The sequence below is a fragment of the Mustela lutreola genome, chromosome 1, assembly GCF_030435805.1.
Source record: "Mustela lutreola isolate mMusLut2 chromosome 1, mMusLut2.pri, whole genome shotgun sequence".
In the NCBI taxonomy this organism is placed as follows: Eukaryota; Metazoa; Chordata; class Mammalia; order Carnivora; family Mustelidae; genus Mustela; species Mustela lutreola.
The window spans coordinates 18,005,921-18,027,194 of NC_081290.1; the positions used below are offsets into that span (position 1 = coordinate 18,005,921).

General features: G+C 37.7%; 1 protein-coding gene across 12 annotated transcripts in view; it reads right to left on the reverse strand.

Annotated features, from left to right (window-relative positions):
• ADGRL3 (adhesion G protein-coupled receptor L3) overlaps positions 1 to 21,274 on the reverse strand; it is an 809,555-nt gene that overhangs the window by 104,408 nt on the left and 683,873 nt on the right. For all 12 annotated transcript variants that reach the window (XM_059160370.1, XM_059160378.1, XM_059160333.1 and 9 more), the window contains 4 exons: positions 14,537 to 14,720; positions 13,460 to 13,582; positions 7,474 to 7,682; positions 6,586 to 6,762 (listed from right to left, as the gene is read on the reverse strand). In XM_059160370.1, the coding sequence (XP_059016353.1) occupies positions 6,586 to 6,762; positions 7,474 to 7,682; positions 13,460 to 13,582; positions 14,537 to 14,720 (693 nt within the window). The remainder of the gene's footprint in view (positions 1 to 6,585; positions 6,763 to 7,473; positions 7,683 to 13,459; positions 13,583 to 14,536; positions 14,721 to 21,274) is intronic.

Consider the following 21,274-nt stretch of genomic DNA (forward strand, 5'->3'; position numbering starts at 1 on the left):
TTTCTTGTTATTTATTCAAAAGACCTCAAAAGAGGTCATGTGGTGCTCCAAGAGCCACGGTGTTGGGAAGAAAATTCTCCTTTCACACTCACTCATATTTTGAAATGTCTCCTCAGCTTACTGCTCACAAGTAACATGAAATAGGAAATATTCTCTCTGACTTGGGAAATTAAAAGTTGTGTGTTTGCAACCTTTTAATTCAGGGGGAAGGGTGTGGATCAGTGAGGAAAGTAGTGTTATCATTCTTTTATCAACCAAAAGAGGTATGTTGCTTCTTGGTAGCCTGGACAAAAATGTAACCAACTCTAGAAAATCACAACTTGTTATAGGCTTAGATCTAGGTATGTTGGGCTCCAGAATAAATACAGTAACTGATTTCAAAGGATTTAAAAATCAGAGGAACTAAAAGAGACACAGAGATAAGCTATCTTGCAAAATATATATTTCTCAGTATAAAAACGAATTCACACTTAAAGATATATACATATCATTTAAGGTCTAGGCATGGGTGAAATTTCCCTCTTAACAAATATATTTCAAACTGGTAGATGTAAAACACTTAATATGTTACATACGAACATATGCTCAAAGCTCTGCTGTGGTTTTCCACTGTACTTTGAGTAAAACCCACATCCAAAGTCATTCTGATGGCTTACAGTCCTTCTACTCTAGACCCTTCAACTTTTTCCACTAATGCAATTTCTCTCTAATGCTTTCCACTGAAGTTCCTCAGACACATCAGAATCTCCCTGGTTTTAACAAAATCTTACATGTTTGACCATTTTTGGAACCATTTTCTTTTTGTGGAATATTCCATATTTGGAGGGTATTCAATTTGCCAGTTTCTACTATCTTTCCCTAAATAAGTACTTAAAGTACTATACACTAGTTACAGTTTTTAATCTCTAGCTCTCCCTCAATCCCAACACGCTATATATGGTAAAATTAAAAAAAATAATAAGCATAAAAATTTGACAATGGAAGTGTATAACCTTAAGCATCATACACTAAACATATTATTTTTTACTAATAAAATCATTGCTTAAACTCCAAATGACTTTTTGGAATTTAAAGAATAAAAAATATTATTTTTTAAAAATAAGTACTTTCCTTCATAAGCAACTGCAGAATCTTGCAACATGAAACTACTTATTTTCATCCAGCTTAGAAAAAGTTTAGCTATAAAATATTTGACACGCCGAATCTATGGTATGACATTAAAATTTTCTAAATTGTCACTGTGATGAATCAATACTAAATAAAGAAATAAACGCAATGATTTCAAACAGCAAAATCAATGTTTATACCTGGACTGGAGTGAATTTGGGGTGGGGACAATAAGATAAATTAAATTAAAAAAAAAAACAAAACACAGAAAGAGAAAGATGCAAGCATCAAACTAAGGAAGTGAAGCCTTTTAAAAATAATAAAGGGGCACCTGGGTGAGTCAGTCAGAAAGGATAAGCCCGCAGCCTTCCCCTGCTCGGTGCTCTCTCAAATAAACAAATAAATCTTTAAAAAAGGGGGGGGGGCACCTGGGTGGCTCAGTGGGTTAAAGCCTCTGCCTTCAGCTCAGGTCATGATCCCAGGGTCCTGGGATAAAGCCCCGCATCTGGCTCTCTGCTCAGCAGGGAGCCTACTTCCCTTCCTCTCTCTGCCTGCCTCTCTGCCTGCTTATGATCTGTCTGCCAAAAAATAAATAACAATCTTTAAAGAAAAAAAAGAAAATCAATGTCAAGTTGAACTAATAGGAGAAAGTTATTATTATTTTTTAATTATCTCTCAAAGAATTACAATTTGAGTAGAGGAAAGAGATAGAAACTGTCAACTCTTTTCTAAAGCATTTGTTATAATGCTTTACAAAATCACAGTAGAAATCTTAATCAGTTGGTTTGAAACTTACACTCCTGTAAACTAAAATACTCCTCCCACAAAGGATGTTCACAAAAACAATCACTAGTAAGAGAAGAGATAGACGATTGAATTTGATGTATTTAATATTCTGCTGAACAACAGACAAATCAACCTGTAGCTGATTCACAATAATGGAAAGGTTTTAAAATACCATAGATACTATATCAGTTTAGTATAAATTACCTAAATTTCTATAATGATTACTTTTAAAACATATGTTTTATTTGTTTATTTGTGAGAAAGAGAGTGCAGGGTCCTGAGCAGGGGGAGGGGCAGAGGGAGATGGGGAGAGAGAGAAATCCCAAGCAGACTCCCTGCTCGGTGTGGAGGCCAAGGTGGCGCTCAATCTCAGGACTCTAGATCATGACCTGAGTGGAAATCAAGAGTCCGATGCTTAATGGACCGAGCTACCCAGGCTCAGAATGATTACTTTTGTAATCATTCTGATTACAAAAATGAATGATTTTTGTGTCTAAAAAATCATTCATTTGGAATGATTACTTTTGTGTCTAAAAGAGAAGACAATCAGATGTTTCCTTAGACAACATAAGTACAGCAAAGTCAGAAATAGTTAACCAGCAAAATTGCCACTTTAGCTAGAAGCATCCCCTTTCTTCTTTAACCTCCCTAAAAGGATCTAGTTATTGTTAAAAAGTAAACCATAGGCCCAAAATGGCATTACTCAGGCCAAGTCACCAAAGGTATCAAGCCCCTATATTGGGCTTCATACCTAACCTACTTGCAGTTTCAACCTCCCTTAGAAATGTAAGTCTTACCTAACCAGTCAGGAATTTTCTGATTAACACCAATGAGGTCATCTGTCACATGGGTCCTCTCCATTCCCCCAAAGATGAGGTAATTCCATCTAACAAGACCCCCTATATTTCCCACAAGGGAAAATGACCTTGACTGAAACCATCCTTTCCTTAATTTTGCTAATACATTACTTCCTCGCCCTACCCTCTGCTATAAAAACCTTCCATATTATACAAATCGGTGGGGTTCCCCTCTACTTGTTAGATGGGACACTGCTTGATTCATGAATCCCTCAATAAAGCTAATTAGATCTTCAAACTTAGTTGAATTTTTCTTCTTTAAAATTATGAGATCTCTCTTACCATCCCATTCAAAAATCAGTCTTCACCCTTCTCTCCCTTGGTAAATCACGAATTCCCCAAGGTCAGGAAACGGTCTTGCCTTATTTATTCCTCACAGTATGCTGTGGGGGTGGGGTAATCTGAAATTTTAAATAAAGTGGACAGGGTGAGCCTCTTTGAGAAGGTGACGGTGAAGCCGAGACTTCAAGAGGATGAGGACGTTGGCTGCGGTGGCTGTTTGGGAGGGGTGTGGGGGGCACTCTCCGCTCTAATACCTGATGTGTTTGTGGAAAGGCAAAGTGGCCTGTCACGGCTGAAGCCAAGTGTGCTAGAGGAAGAGTCCTAGGGAAGGATGTCGAAAGATGTGAAGAGGCCAAGATCTGGCCCCTTTCTTGTTTCTTATTGAGGCAAGGAGTCAGTTCAGACTGGATCAAAAGTCTGAAGTACCTGATTGGCATTTTAAAGGGATTACAGAGCGACTTTTTGAGAAGGAATCAGACTGGTGAGAAGGTCTGACTCACAGTGGAAGAGCAGCCCTCTGGCAACTCTACTGAGTATAAATTTAGGAGGGACATGGAGAGAAGCAGAGAGACCTACTAAAGGGCTGTCGCTAGAAAGTGAAGGCTAGATACCAGGGCCGGAAGCTAGATGGTAGTGGCGAAGGTGGTGAGCACTTGTCCGGTCCTTGATCTTGCAGTATACGCTGGGGGTACCCCTGGGGCTGGGTGTGCAGTGTGAGCAAAAAGAAACAAATAAAAAATGGTGCGGGGGCTTGGGGCCTGCTGGAAGGGCAGAGCGGCCCTTCAGTGAGAAGTCTCAGGCGTATCAGAAGTGTAGTTCTGGAATTGAGGCCCTTATTAGAAGTCTAAGAGGATAGGACCAGTCAGCAGTTGACTCTGTGATTCTGGAGTTTAAAAATGGAGACGGGGGGTGCACCTGGGTGGCTCAGTGGGTTAAAGCCTCTGCCTTCGGCTCGGGTCATGGTCGCAGGGTCTTGGGATCGAGCCCCACATCGGGCTCTCTGCTCAGTGGGAAGCCTGCTTCCTCCTCTCTCTGCCTGCCTCTCTGCCTACTTGTGATCTCTGTCTGTCAAATAAAAAAAGAAAAAAAAAAAAAATTAAAAAAAAATGGAGACAGAAAATCTGGGAATCATGAGATGCTAAGAGCCACATGGCTGGCTACAGGAGCTCACATAGGGGCAAAGAACAGATAATGCCTATCGTAGATCTAATTACACGTGGGTCCAGAGCAACAATGAGCGGTCACGGCGATGAGAAGGAAGAGGAAGCTAAGAGGGATCAGGGGGCCCAGGAAGGAGAGAAACAGGAGGGAGGGGTGCACCCCAGGCAAAGCGAAGAAAGTGTTGCAAGAATGCGGTCAGTGCCAGTTCTGCACACGTTGCCTTCCTAAGTACATTCTGCCTGCCCTTCTTCAGAATGGGACATTCTTTTGACAAGCCCTTTCTGACCAACCCTGCCTTCTTGGATGATCCTCCCCTGTACTGCAGACTCACAGGGGAGGTCTCCATGTCAACACGCAAAAAATGCTGACGAAAGAATGAAGGAAGTGCTCAATGAACGGCAGAGAAGCGCAGATGACCGGTGAGGACGGCGCGTACAGGGCACAGGCGGCGCCTGCAATGAAGACCGACGCGTCAGGGTGCCACAGCTTAACGGCGACAGCCGTGAGGTTACTCGGCTCACTCCTCGCCCTCTCCTCCCAGGCTCATCAAGCCCCACTATCCCCTCTAATCTCGTTTCCTTCATACATCTTCCTGCGGAGTTAGAAAGCGACAACTGGACGCCTGGGTGGCTCAGTGGGTTAAGCCGCTGCCTTCGGCTCGGGTCATGATCTCAGGGTCCTGGGATCGAGTCCCGCGTCGGGCTCTCTGCTCGGCCAGGAGCCTGCTTCCCTCTCTCTCTGCCTGCCTCTCCGACTACTTGTGATTTCTCTCTGTCAAATAAATAAATAAAATCTTAAAAAAAAAAAAAAAAAAGAAAGCGACAACTAGCAAACAATGAATATCTATTCCAACGGGTGGCTGGATTTCTCATCGTGCACAAACAGACTGGTGTTCTGTTTGAGCGATTAGTCTCATGCAAGTTTGGTTAGTGTGTTTCTCTCTGGACCGGTGGCGGTATTCAATCTGTTTGTTTTCTGTTTCTCAAGTGCCAAAACCAAGCTGTGAGATCCAAATGCGGCTGACTGGCACCCGCGGCCGTCTACGGTACAGAAAACCGGGACATCCATGCTGTGTGACTGACCGCTACGTGGAAATACTGATTTGCATTTATTTTGTCTCTTGTCGACATGTGATAATGGTCAGAGCCAGAATTCTTGTATAATGGATCGAGGAGAGGGTGCTAAAAATGATATTTTGTTGTTTCAAATATGGCCCATTTTTCTGACTTTGAATTTATTCCCTAAATGGAAAAATAGAATCCTAGAAGCCTCACTAACATGTTCCAGGTTGAAACCGAACATTTGTTAGTATGGCTAGTCTTGCTAAACTACATCAATTTGTAATGCTTTGACAAAATAAGGTATGTAGTCCTTCAAAGACCAAAACGTAAACTATGCTGACACAGCTAAGGTAATTTACGTGTAAGGTGCTAACAGGGTTTGGATTGGGTCTTCCTCTGGGATACCCATACCATATCCAAATTCATGTGTCAAGGAAAATTTTGGATGAAATTATTTGGAAAAATGACACCGAGTAGATAAAACCTGTGCCACAGTTTTCACTTTTGGAAAACATGTTGGAGAGTAATCCTTCCTCTCTTTTTATTGACATCAGGGAGATGAGAACAGAATTTGCAAGTGTATCATTTCTTGTTACTAATCCATCAGTCTCTATAAACAAGCTAATAAGCTCTTTGCATTTTTTATACCTTTTGTATTGTTATGTCCTAAATATAACTGAAATCTAAATCCCCTTCATGCCCTCCCCTACCCATGGCAGCCAGAGTCATGCCCGAGGACACTGATGCAGCCACATGAGCTGTGTGTCTGACTTTGGAAACCCTATCACCTGGATTTTTCCCTAGAATGGGTTTTCTTGAATGGAGAAAACCCATTACATTATATTAGCGTTTCCTACACCCTTTGCATTACAGGCATTGCTAATCGTGCTCATTAATAGCTGCTTTTCCAAGAGTCAGTTTGGCAGTATTTGATGTCAGACCTGGTTCTTAACCCCACTGCATTGGTCTTTTGTCCTGGTGTCCTATACTTTGATTTGTTCACATGGTCTCCTTTGGTCATATGAACTAAAAACAGTGGAGACTAAGGGAAATTGTTATAAGTACACTTTTATTTTATAAGTGAACTGCAATTTTATAAACTATGTTGACAATAGAACAAAAACAAAAACAAAAAACAAAAAACAAATAAAAAAAACTTTATTTGAATCACCCAGGAAGAAGATACGGGTTGAACTCCAGAGAATTTTTTAACAAAATTAATAAGAAAGTGGAAAGCCTTTGAAATAAGACTGGCCTGTGGGTTTAGGACTTCTTACAGTGATATCCTGACCGTATGCTTAGATATCTTTACTTTATGGCATACATCTTACCTTAACTTCCACGTGTGCCATCAGTACTGCAAAATTGGTTAGGTGATTACAAGAGCAGGTAGTATGTGTCTTATTTGTTGTCAGAAGCCGGCAGCCTTGTGTTGACCAATAACCTGTCATTGTGCGCTTGGAATAGCTCCAAAATGAACAGTTAGGGTTGAAATTCTCCTCGGACTGCTACAGAGGGGAAAAAAAAATCAAGAAAGCCAATAACTACTTTATGATCACATACATTAGATAAGCATTTTCTTTACATCTAACACACCTTATACTCTGTTCCAACTTTTGTGGAGATGTACACCACTGTTTTTCAGATTAAATAGGCTTCAGTAAGCCTAGGCAAATTTGAACATATATTGTTGTTTATTTTCCCTAATTAGAGGTGAGTTTGCCTTTTAAAAAATTAATATTATTGGAATACTAGTATCAATGTCTCAGAATGACTTTAACTAATTTCAAAGTAACATACACCATAAAGAATTTTATTACTCTAAACAATTTCTGAAAAGATGGTCTTTAGAAATCTTTGTTCACTTTATAATACAATCTTTGTACATACCTAAAAATACATTCAAGCACAAAGACATAATTACTTGTGACATCATATGTGAAGCCATGTCCAATTCCACTAAATATGCTGTTAATTCTTTTTAATTATGGAGACACATTTAGAAATCCATCTACAAATATTTTTATCAGAAGCATTTATATATTCAAGAGTTCTTCCCCTCCCTCATCTTAGAAAAGAAAAACCACCACTATCATTTCATAGATAATGAATTGCTACCTGTCAAATAATAGGAAAAATCAAAGGAAAATTAGTTCATGTTCACGCTGTAACAGATACAGACAATGTGGACAACTAAACTTATCATGGCATTTTCTTACCTTAATATGTTTAACAGTGAACACCACAGGATCAGCTAAATAAACCTTATTGCTGAACTCTTTGTTTATTGCTGCTGTAATAACAGGGGAATTGACAATAACAGAATGATTGGTGGACATCGCCTCTGTTCCCAGCTTCACGCTGGCATTCTCCGTGGACAAATAAGGGCCCAAGTTGTTGTAGAGGACAAAGGCCACTCTGATCTCTCCTGAAAAAGATGTAAATGTGAATTATAAGTTGGGAAGGAACTCTGATTACTTTGTACATTCCACCAAATTTAGATACTTCTAATTAAATTATAATCAAATCCATACAGTATACATTCACAACAAAATTAAGCATTCATTTTAACCAAAGTGCCAAGATATTCATGAGAAAAGGAATGTCATATGATGCTGAAAAACAATCTATCAGTATTTTAAAAAGTGAATGAATCGCTCTGTACTCAAAACTTAAAGACTTAGGGGTGCCTGGGTGGCTCAGTGGGTTAGAGCCTGTCTTCAGCTCAGGTCATGGTCCCAGGGTCCTGGGATCCAGCGCTGCATCGGGCTCTCTGCTCAGCAGGGAGCCTGCTCCCCGCCCCCACCGTCAGCCTCTCTGGCTACTTATAATCTCTGTCTGTCAAATAAATAAAATCTTAAAAACAAACAAACAAATAAACTTAAAGACTTAAAGACAGATCATAGACCTAAACATAAAAACCAGAACCATAAAACTTATAGAACAAAATAGAGGATCTTTGTGATCTTGGCGTAGGCAATGATGACTTGAATAGGATCCAAAAGACATTAACCATAAAGGAAAGAAAGAAAGGTAAACTACACTTTACCAAAATTTAAAATGTGTCTATCAAAATATTATATCAACAATATTATTTATTATTAATAACATATCATACTTTATATAATATATTATGTATATTATATATTATGATAGAAAATATAATATACATATTATACTAACAATAATATATATTAGACTCCTGACTATATATAGGGTTTCTCCTAACCAACAAAAAAATGAATAAATAAGACATGAAAATGGCAAAAGACATAAACACATACTTCAGAAAAAAAGATACATGAAAGGCTAGTAGAAACATGAAAAATTATCACCATCATTAGTATTTCTGGAAATAAAAATGAAAAAACATACCAAGATACCATCTCATAACCACGAGGATTTCTAAAATCAAAATGACTGGTCACACCAACATTATAAAATGAGGAACAGCTACAGCTCCTGCACACTACAGGTGGAAATGAGAAGTAGTTCAGCTATTTGGAGAAATGGTGATTTTTTTTCTGTGAAGTTGTACATATCTACCTTTCCTAGATAAGCGAAAATATAAATCTATAAAGAAAAAAAAACTTGTATAAGATGAATAGCAACCTTATAATATCTGCCAAAGGGAAACAAGTAAAAATCTATCAACAGACAAATGAATTACGGCATACGAATATAATGGAATAGACTGTGCCTCAACGAAGAACAACCGATAGAACAAAGAAGAAACTACCATTAGAGCATGATGACAGAATCCCCAAAATACTGTGTTTGGTTAAAGAACACAGACAGAAAAGAGCACATACTATATGATTTCACTTGTGTGAAGTCTAAGAACAGGTAAAATTTGTCTATAGAGATCGTAATGAGAGTAGTTGCATCAGATGGGGAGAGGTGGTAAGAAGACTGGAAACGGGTAACAATTTCCGAGTAATAGAAGAGATTTTTATCTTATTTTAGGTAATATTACATTGGAATGTGCAACTGTCAGATACATCAGGCTACATTCTTAAGGGATATGCATTTTATTTTATGTGAATTTTATTTCAATTGCAGTGAAAACAACCATAACAAGGACTCAAAATCCTTATCTGTTATCGAACACAATTACCATATTCTTCAAAAGTCACTTTCTCCACATATCCTTCCACCTTATTTTTTTCTCTTATGACTATTTCCCACCTGCATTCCTCTGTAAAATTAACCTTCTTTTAACATGGGGAGGAAGGGCAGAGGGAGAGGGAGAAGCAGGCTCCCTGCTGAGCAGGGAGTCCAATGCGGGGCTCCATCCCTGGTCCTGGGATTATGACCGGAGCTGAAGGCAGATGCTTACGTGACTGAGCCACGCAGGTGACATGTTTTTGATCATATCATTTTCTTTCTTAAAATACATCAAGCCCAGGGTGCCTGGGTGGCTCAGTAGGTTAAAGCTTCTGCCTTCCGCTCAGGTCATGATCCCAGGGTCCTGGGATCAAGCCCCACATCGGGCTCTCTGCTCAGCAGGGAGCCCGCTTCCTCCTCTCTCTCTCTGCCTGCCTCTCTGCCTACTTGTGATCTCTGTCTGTCAAGTAAATAAATGAAATCTTTAAAAAAGTAAAATAAAAAAAATAAAATACATCAAGCCCTATGTCTTACTTCCAGTATGAGTTCATAGAGGCTCTGTCCTGATAGCTGCTGTCCAGATAGGCACTGTCCTGACTATCACAGAAGTCTCAATCCTTATCCCTGAATCTTAGGAGTCAAGTGGAAATAAGAACAAGGAAATTTTAATAGATTTCTTTTGAGGAGGGGAGGGGGCTGTCCAACATCGAAACTGTGCTCCCCTGTTTGGAAAATTCCCAATTATTGGGGATTTATAGACACAAAATGGATGCACACTGGCTTTCCCAGCCCGTTTTGCAAAGAGGTTGCTCTGGACACCAGACCCCAATGCCTCCCATCATCTGCACTCGTCTCTGACTTCAGAGGAGGAGCTGGTGACACGAGGAAGCGGGCGGTGATGCAGCAGCACCTGCTTTCACTTACGCCTCACTCGTGGCAGCCGTGACATCGCCAGCAATGATGCCATGTGATGCTATGGGCTGCTGTCAGCCTCTAAGCTCTTGCTGGTTTTCTGGGCCCAGTTCTCCAGCCTGCTCATTGATCCTATGAGATACCCATATCCTTTCAGTAATTTAGCAACGAGATTATAAGAGCTACATAAAGGAAAGGGCCATTTTAAAATTTCCAATCCACATGTGTTAACATGTACTCAGGAAAGAGCAGTAATTCACTAAATATTTCTTGTCTGTTATAACACAGCATTTAAGTTTAGTGCTTTTCTCTAGATTTAATATGAAAATACTAAGTTTTGGAAGGTTACACTTCAGAAGAACATCTCCCCCCCCCCCCCTTTTGACAGTAACAACTTTTATTTTAACTGGTTGATAGCCAGTTGATAATTCCTACCAATTTCTACCTATAGGACAGTGTCATGTTGATATCCCCACCTTGTTTTGTCAATGCATTTAGTCATGTATAATTGTTACAGATTCTGCACTCCAAAATTAATGTTTAAATGTGACCTAACACACACACACACTACTTTAGAAAATAAAATAAATGAGTATAAAACAAAATATGACTAATATAACCATATTTTGATTGCCAATAGCTTTATATCTACAAGTTCATACACTTATTTGAGAAATTCTTAGAGAGTGTGTCCATGTGCCAGGCACAAGTGTTACATATAACAGATGACAAGTAAGAAGAGATCCCTGTTCTCATGAGCTTACCACTTAGAAAGAAAGTCGGATAATAAGCAGGCAACTTAAAAATAATAATAATAATAATATTTCATATGATGTTAAGTGAATAATCACCACGAGGAAGCATTAATATAAAATGGCTAATGGGAAAAAAGCAATTAGAAAAGAATGGTGTACCTTCAGGGAGACAGAGAAAAACTTCCCTTCTTAAAGAGGTAACATTTATGCTGAACAGTAAATGATAGAGAAGCTTCTACGTAAAGAAATGTAAAAATTACATCCCAGGAAGAAAACAAAATGCAGAAATCTGACACAGAAACACTCTTGGTGTATTCAAGACTAGATCAGAGAGAATCCTTGTGCACTGTTGGTAGGAATGTAAACTGGTACACCCTGTGGAAAACACTGTGGAGGTGCCCCCAAAAATTAAAGATAAAACTACCACATGATCCAGTAATTCCACTTCTGGGTTTTTATCTGAAGGAAACACACTAACTCAGAAAGATCTCTGTACCCCATGTTCATGGTAGCATTATTCAGAAGAGTTAAGGTATGTAAACAACCTTAGTGTCCACTGATAAGTGAATGGATGAAAACAATGGAATATTACTCAGCCATTAACAAAGAATGATATCTTATTATTTATGATAACATAAATGAACTTTGAGGGCATTATGCTAAGTGAAATATGTCAAATAAAGAAAGATAAGTATTGTATATTCTCACTTATATATGGAATCCTAAAAAAATAAATAAATAAACTAAATTCATAGATACAGAGAACAAACTGGTGGCTGCCACTGGCAGGGGGTGGTGGATAGGCAAAATGGGTGAAAAAGGTCAGTAAGTGCAATCTTCCAGTTATAAATAAATGTCATGGGGATGTAATATATGGCATAGTGACTATAAGTTAATAATACTGTATTATGTATTTGAAAGTTGTTGAGGAGTTCAATTTTAAAAGGTCTCATCACAAGAAAAAAATAAAACTATGTGGTGATAAGTGTGAACTAGACTTACTGTGGTGATGATTTTACAATATATACAAATATCGAATCATTATATTGTATTCCTGAAACTAATATAAAGTCCCATGTCACTTCTAGCTCAATAAAAAAGAAAAAGGATCAAGACTAGACTGTCTGAGTCACAGAGAGCAGGTTAAAGACAGACAGGAAGTCGGGCAGATGAGGCAGGAAAGAAGTGGACAAGCACTTGGTAGCCTAGTGAAATCTTCTGATTTTGTTCTGAATGCAACCGGAAGCAAACTGGTCAGATTTACATTTCCAGAAGATCCTTGTCAACAGGATATTCTGTCGGGAGGCAGGAAGAGTGGAGAGAGGGAAGCCAGCTGGAAAGCTAATGCAGAAATCTGATTTTGCTTTGTAGAAAATCTTATTATAGACTCAAAATTCATATAGTCAAATTAGCAATATAATGACTTAGGAGGTCACTTATACGATTTCCAACCTTAAAAGAATTCTGTTCTGTTGACAACAGCCACAGTTTGTTTTGTCTTGGTATTATTCAACAGGCTTTTCTTTCTTTAAAACTATGCACCCTGCACCATGAGTTGGTTGCTACAGCCTGAGGTCATCTTCCCATCATCTAACAGGTCAAAGGTCTCATTTAGTTGGCAAAAAGTATGTTTTTAAAAATTTAATACTAGGGACACCTGGGTGGCTCAGTCGGTTAAGTGTTTGCCTTTAGTTCAGGTCGTGATCCCAGGGTCCTGGGATGGAGTCCCACATCGGGCTCCTTACTCAATAGAGAACCTGGCTCTCCTTCTGCCTGCTGCCCCCCTGCTTGTGCTCTCTCTCTCTCTCTCTCTCTGACAAATAAATAAATAAAATCTTTAAAGAAAATTAATACAGTAACAACTTGAGACATATTTTCTCTATGATTTTATTTAATTCTCATTATATTCAGTGAATTTAATCTGGTATCAAACTGACCTATATTGACCAGTACCTTTCCCCCAACTCACCTTCTCACATTTTAAATTTTCTGTATGCTTTTCAAAAGAAACTATAGAAACACTTTCAAAACTAGTGAATAAGGAAAACAATACAACTTTAAAATGAGAAATAAAATTTCCATTAAAAATTTTAGAAACTAAATCTGTCAACTCAGTAAGAGGGACTCCTTTCAAGAAAAAAAGTCAGATATTTGGATGTTGTTGTTCATTAATTCCTCTCAGATTCAAGTTTCTGACATTGTACTGCAACTGAAAATGCACAGAACAATTTCCAAATCTGCGAATTTTGTAGAGCAAATACATTGCAATGTTTTGGGGGCAAGATAGGAAAGAGGAGGAAGAGAAGAGACAGAATAAGTTGAGTGAGAGTAAGAGAGATTTTGGATAGCAGATCTAAACCCCCAAGCCAAGAAACAAAGCACTGATGACGAGTTCCATCTCACAATGCTTAACAAATAAACTCTAACCTACCGTTTCGACCATTTTGTTTTAAAGTGTTTGCGGAGAGCTGGATAGTGCTTCCGTGACCCATGTTTTCCGGAAATTTTAGGTCTTCTAAGTTTCCTTCCGTGCTCAGCCTTGCAACTTCCAACTCTGTTAATGGCAAAGAGTTATCATTGAGAAATACACCAAAGCTAAGATGATTTCCCAAATTACTGAAATATTTCTGAAATCAAAATACTGGAATTAATATTCTACTAATTTATAGTAGTCAAAATGAATAGTAGTTCAATGTTCCATTTCAAAAGTATTTCTTTAGTACTTTATTCTTAAAAATAAAACAAAAACTTTTAAATAGGTAAATAAGAACACAAATATATCAATTATAAAGCCTAAAATTTAAAATCAAGCTTAAATCCTTATGTTTTGTCAACTTTGTCACTATATCTTCAAAGTATTGTTACTATATCTTCAAAATGTTATCTTTCTTTTGTGAATTAAGTAAAAGTCTCTTTATACTCTAGAACTGCACTATTATATCAATATTGATCGATCTTTAAATCTAATAAGTTTGAAACAACTTTATCAAATCTTCTGAAATAAAACTGTCAGCTACATCCTTATGCACAATAAAAATAGATTTATACTCCTTATGAGCCAATAACACAATTACAAAAAAAACACTGTTTTATCACCTTCACTGAAATGAGTGATTTTTTATAATACATAATTCAGAGATATTCTTATCATAACTGACGTGACCCACAGGCACTGTTAGGAGGATAAATTTTAAATAGTACAATGCAGACATCGATACACATGGACATAAAAAACTAATTAGCTAACTAAAGGACCTAACTGTGAGTGATCTCAGGCTAATATATCCAATATTGGGATATCCTAAGAAGGATACCACACATGTTTATGAGGAATGACTTTTAAGCCAATGGCAGGTGATATACTTCTAATTATAGAAAAAAGAAAACCACTTAACTCCACTGAAATAAAAGTCACTCATAATACCTACACTACCACAGAAATTTTTTTTCTTTCTCTCCTCTGCTGTCCAAGGGTCTCCGGTCCTTCTGTGTAACAAAGGCCACTTACGAATATTGTCTGTGTTCTCCCTGACAATGTCAGTCTTCAAAAGGTTATCGGCCAGGACAAAAGCACTTTCCTCCACAGTGTCAAGCAACATGGTCGCTGCCCGTAGCTGATCGCTTGTAGTCAGGTCTCTCCATGCATTTGAGGCTTGTGGCTGGAGAAGGTTGTTAACTGTCTCGACCATCGCCTACAAGAGGATGAACAAAATGACAGAGGTCTCTAGTGAACTCACAGAGCTGTCAGAAATCCAGGTGTACATGTTGCTCAGCAAGCAAGGATCAGCGGTGTGCATGAGTTCAGTATTGTCCTAGCCTCCCCTGTGACTTGCTGCAGCAGAAGCATTCATTATTATGTTCTGTTAAAGCCCTAGCTAAGACTGCAAGGCAAGAGAAAAACCAGCTTTTGTTTTGAAGGACAACAAATAGATCCATGCTTGCTTCTTAGAATCAATAGCAAAGGCTTCAATAAGACTATAATCACATAATTAAATTATTTGGCTGTGGAACTGCTGGCAAGTCATTTAAGCCAACACTTTTATCATATCACCCACAAAAAATCATTTTTTTCCCCTACATATCACCATAAAACTAAATGCTGAATGTAGCAGAGGTTAAAGGGATGACAACAGACAGGACAATACAAGAATTTGTTGCCTATAAGTTGAGGACTCACTGAACAAGCCAACTTTTTTTTCTTAGCCAGCTGGGAAAATGCAAGAATGGGAAAAATATCAAAGCATACATACTCCCAGGGGCTTGGGATATGTTATGTGTGAAGAAAAACTTTCTTCATGCTGTTTAGTATTAGGGAAGGGAATAAACAGCTGGAACTTGCTACCTGTGGCCCTCAGGTGTTTTCCTTTAAAAAAAATCAGCAGTAGGTACACATAGAGATAAAAAGCCACAGTTCTCATTGCTTCCTCCAAAAGAATCATCTCCCTCGTTACAATTTATATATTTCCTGTGGTTAGGTTTATGCTCTAGGTTACAAAGGAAAACAAAACAAAACAAAACAAAAAAACGGTTCTCCCAATAAGGTCTTCTTAAGGTTTTATTCAAACACAGAATTGCAAAATAGAAAAAATATAACACCTGCAGTTTGAAAGTGATCATCCCTGAATCCAATGATTATGAAATATACATCCAATCGAGAAAAAATTTGAATAAACAGCCAACACAGGCAATTTCTAGGCAGCGCATGGGTGTTTTAGAACAAGCCTCGTCTTATTGACACATTGGCAGAAGGATTAGGAGAGATTGAAGAAATACCCATTGCACTGCCGTGTTTTCTTCTGGCTGGTGTTTTCATAGTAACCAACTCACAACTGTTAAAAATTCAGCTTCATAATGAAACACCTTGGCTGCCAATTAACACCAGCTTCAAAAACTAATTTGCCTTTTGATAAGAGTTGTTTTTTCTTGATATTTTTCCCAGCTACTCCAAGTTCTGGCCAAAAATCAACATCATTGGACTTTCATGTAAACTAGTTTTACTTGCAACTTGAGTACTTTGCATCATTTAAAAACTAACAACAAACAAAAAAACACCAAAAAAAAAATTCTCATGAGTTTAATAACTGGGCGTTTTCACATAGTGTGCTTAGTTCTGCCATGTGTTCTGAGTTTAAAGCATGACCTAGAAGCCAGACAAAAGCATTGCCATTCACAACAAAATGATTTGCTTTCCAGGAAGTTCTCTATAGTGATAATGCCAAGAGGATATGCCAAAAAGGAGGTGCCACATAGGAAACAAATGAACAAAAACAAGTTTAGGTATTTTCAGAAGCCAAAGAACATCGACCTCCAGGGTGCAAAGAAGTATTCCTTCTGTGATTAGATGATGCTCTGAATTCATTAGAAATGCTCTGAAAATCCCATACACAACAGAAATTATGCCTGTTCTTTAAGGAGCAGCCATTGTAAGATTACTGAAGAATCTTACACCGAGGAAGTCTTATCTCAGGGAAAATTTTATTGGGGATAATGCAACATTTTTGCTCTGCCCTTTATTGTTTTCAACTTTTTTTTTTTTTAATTTAAGAAATGCAAAAGGAAGAAGAAAGGAAAAAAAAAAAAAAAAACACAAGAAAAATAAACAACTGGGGTTCCTGGGTGGCTCAGTTGGTTAAGCAACTGCCTTGGCCTCAGGTCATGATCCTGGAGTTCCAGGATAGAGTTCCACATCAGGCTTCCTGCTGGGCAGGGAGTCTGTTTCTCTCTCTGACCCTCCCCCTTCTCATGCTCCCTCTTTCTCTCATTTTCTCTCTCTCTCTTTCAAATAAATAAAATCTGAAAAAAAAAAAAAAAGAAAGAAAGAAAAAGAAAAAGAAATAACTATGGTCAACTCTGAGAATGTTCTAAATAGCCACCTGTTTACAATAGACTGCATTAGGTAAAATACCATGCTTGAATTGCCAATCAAAGGCACCCCAATTATCTTAGTTTTGCCTACAAAAATGTATGTAGTACAATATTTTCATAGTTATAAATTTTAAGTACATTTATGACAATTCTTTCTTCCCAAATAAATCAGGATCTTTAAAGAAGTTTTTTATTAAAGCCCAAAAGATTTCAAAGTTTATTATAGAAATGATAGACATAATATTTGGTCCTAAAACCTTAGATAGGTTAGGCACAAATCTAATATTTATTTATTCTTCTTTAAAAAGCACATGTTGTGGGGCACCTGGATGGCTCAGTCGTTGAGCATCTGCCTTCAGCTCAGGTCATAATCCCAGGGTCCAGGGATCAAGCCCTACAACAGGCTCCCTGCCCATTGGGGGAGGCTACTTCTCCCTCCCCCTCTGCCCTGCTCCCCCTACTTGTGTGCTCTCTTTGTGTCAAATAACTAGATAAAATCTTAAAAAAAAGAAAAAAAAAGCATTTGGTGTGACTGCTTAAATATCAACATAAGGAAATTTTAACACATGGAATTCTGTCGTGCGAAAACCAGAATATGGAATTGGGAAACCCATCTGCTGAGCTTGTACCTGGACTGTGCCACTTAACTAGCTGTATGATGTTGTGCAAGTTACTTCACTTGTCTGCAGTTGATACACAAATCAGAGAGGATAGGACAACCATTTTGTACTACATGGCGATACAGATGCATTTATGTGGGCTGGCTCATAACACATGTTCAAGGTGTAACCTTACATGGACTTTCATTGGATATCTAAGTCCAGCTTAGGCGGAAGAGAGAGCTTCACTGACAGAAGCATAGCTTATACCTGATATTTACAAAATATCTGCTCTGAAGTGAGATCCCAAAGGATTAACTTCTAATGTAACCTTCATGAATCAACCTGTTTCACAACTTAACTACTAAAGACTCTATCACCTGAAGCTTTGAGGAAAAGGACAGGATGGGAACACGTGAATTAAATCATTCATAATGTGTATTTCAGAAGTTTGAACAGCACGGTTAAGTCAGTCTAATAGCATTAATGCAGTTTGTTTAAACTTTCCAGTGTTTGTTGACATGCCCCTGTTACCAGTTTAATGAAGGCCAATTACTCACACCCTTCAGTGACAGAAGACCGTGTTTTGTTTGCCTTGTACATTTTTGCATTTGTAAGTTTACCCACAAATGATGACACTGTATCATCATATGTATGATATGTGTGGTTTTGTTTTTGTTTTGTCAAACTAGTTATTTGCATTGCTTTCATTAGTCCAACAACATCTCTTTAAAAACAGGTTGATTTTCATTTTATTTGGTTACAAGGACATTAGCTTAACTATGCTTAGAACCAAAGCTGAACAGGGAATGTACAATGAATTTGATTAAAGTGAGGTGTGGAGACGTCACGTAGTGTCCAACAGCTCTCACTGACTTCTCTTTTTCTGCTATAAATAATTTTCTGATCTAAAATTTACATAATAAAGTTGAAAGAAAATACACTTGACCCAGCATTTATCATAAAGAAAGGACTTGATCCACGAGAACAAAAAAAAAAAAAAAAAAAGAAAAGAAAAAAAAATCATCTAATGGTTTTGATGTGTACAGACTGAACTAATCTAAAATTTTGAAAATAAATTTAATCAACAATGTCCTTGTCAGAAACTAAATGTTAACTCACTTTATTTTCTTTTCCAAATCACTAGAAACTGAATAGGAGATGGCACTGGAAATCTGCATTCTAGTTGGCACTAAATTTCAGTGTGTCTTTGGACATATTTATGTTTTTAAACCAATCAACAAAGTGGGAGCTACATGAGAAAATAAGGTTCATTATGTTTCAAATTGAGAGAGTTAGGGGTTTTCTGCTATTACATATCACTCTTCTCATTATATAGTTTATGGCTGGACTTTAAAGTGACTTTTGACTGTTTCTAAAAATCAAATATAAGTTAGAAAGTGTAAAATTCACTTAGATTCCTACCATGATCATGAGCATACCATATCCTTCTGGACATATATTTGCAGGACACAACATTACTGGATCTTCTTATCATAAAACTCAGATCTTGGGCAAATTCATTTGACTAGTTTTACTTGTAGCACTTAATTATAGAATGTTTGTTAAAGGATGTTACAAAGTGTATTCTCATACTATTTCAAAAGGGAGGATTTACTTATTTGCTGACTACTGTGAAAATTTGGGGGATGGGGGGACCAGCTATATATCTCTCTAGGAACAACTGTTGTCTTTATTCCAAGAGGATGTGCTTGTGAAATATCCAGAATCAGCAATGAGAGTCCTATCAATGGCACTTCTGACCCAGGTGAGCAGTAAATCTTAAACTAAGTAAGCCAAGTCATCTGGAGAACTTAGTTATCTCTCTTTCCTCACTCGAAAACCTCCAAGCTAAAGACTCAAATAGAATGAATGCTTGTGAAAAGATGTGTAACGTTAAGGACTACAAGGGGTGGCTCAGTTGGTTAAGTGTGTCTTGGGCTCAGGTCATGGTATCAAGGTTTTGGGATTGAGTCCCGTTTGACAATGGGCTCCTTGCTCACCAGGGAGCCTGCTTCTCCCATTCCCTCTGTCTGTTCCCCCTGCTTGTGCTCTCTGTCAAATAAATTAATTAATTAAAAAAAAAAAAAGATATGTAACTTTACTGCCATTGCATTTTTCTGAAAATGGGCTAATCATAAGCTCATCCAGGTTTTAGCTCAGGTACAAAGAAGTCTTCAATTATCAGTAAAGCTAAGGAGAATTACCCCACCCTTAAATCTGTTAACTGTTCTGTTTTCTTTGTATCATGAGTCATTATCTAAAGTATCTGAAATATGTATTTATCTACATGGCTATTTCAGAACTCTCACTCAAGAAAAGGTAAGCTTCATGAGGGCGGCAACTCTGTGTCATTTATAAGTGCCCCAAACTCTGCCCAACACATCCTAAGTGTTCAATGAACGACTGCTTTCTAATGAAGAGTCATACTTCAGTGAGTCCTCTTCATTTTCATACCAGTAGGAAAAAAAATTTTTTTTCTGAAATTCTTGGTTTTATGAGAGCAAAGAATATGTAAGTACAAATGGGAAAACAAATCAAAACAAAAAACAAAAACAAAAAAACTCCAAAAAACCTAGTAACTGGTCAATATTATCTGAATCTTTATCATTTAGAGATTCAGTGCCATAATGGGTTCCCATTTTAGTACTTAGTCACCTTGAATAGAACTATCCATACTCATGGTCTGGCTTTCTAACGAGATTATGATGTTCTGAGGGGGAAGATCATGTTCACTGGTGTTTTCCGAGGGTAAATTTTAGTGCCTTTGAAACATTTCAGACACTCAAAAAATGCTCAGTAAGCAAAGATAACCTACTTTTACTAACAAATCATTAATGATCTTATATGTAATAAGAAAATGAAAACACCTTTGAGTTTGACAGCTTTTTGCCCTGTCTCCCAAGAGGGCCTCTAAGAGAATGAAGTGCTCAGATATCACAGGGTTTAAAGGGAAGACAGGCTGAATGAGAGGGAATTAAGAAGACAATCAGAGTTCAAAAGGAGAAAAGCAGAACCACAGGCTATTGTAGTAATGCAAACCACAAGGCATAACAACAATATATTCTACAAAAAGCTTTCCAAAATGTTTTTAAGTGTACCAAAGCTCACTTTCAATGTAATTCAATGAGGTCCTATTAAGTGTGTATGATATGCAAAAAACTAGGGAAGTCACTGTTGGAGGAGGTTAGGAAAGAGAGGAAAACATAGAGTCAGCTTTCAATTGGTCTACACTCCGAGGCAGAAGGTAAGCACAAAATAGAGCTAAGGACTCACAGCATATGGGACAAAAAGTAAAGAGGAAGGAAGATCAAGAAAAGATCCCAGAAGGTGCTTGATTTTGAGTTAGACACTAAAAGATGAATAGACTTGGCTCGATTATGATGAGGAGACTTGAGACTAAAGGGCATAGTAAGCAAGTTAATGACTAAAACAAAACAAAGCCGGTACTAAGGTGAAGAATGTTCTGGGTTTGGGATGAGGAGAGTGTGTGGTGCATGGAAAAAGAATATTAAAAGATGGGATAGTGGGAGAAATGGTAAGGAGCAGTTAGATCTTCAGGATGATAGAAGTTTGGGCTTTACTGCATAGAAAATATTCAGCCAGTAAATATTTTTAAACAAAGGAATTATATATTTAGATACGTTTAGAGTAGGAGTGTGAAGATGCCCCCCCCAAACAAAACAGAATGGAAAGTGAATCCTATATTAAGCTCATTCAGTATTTTTTAAAAGTTCTTTTGTGTTACAATAAAGCAGATATTTATAAATACGCAAATTATC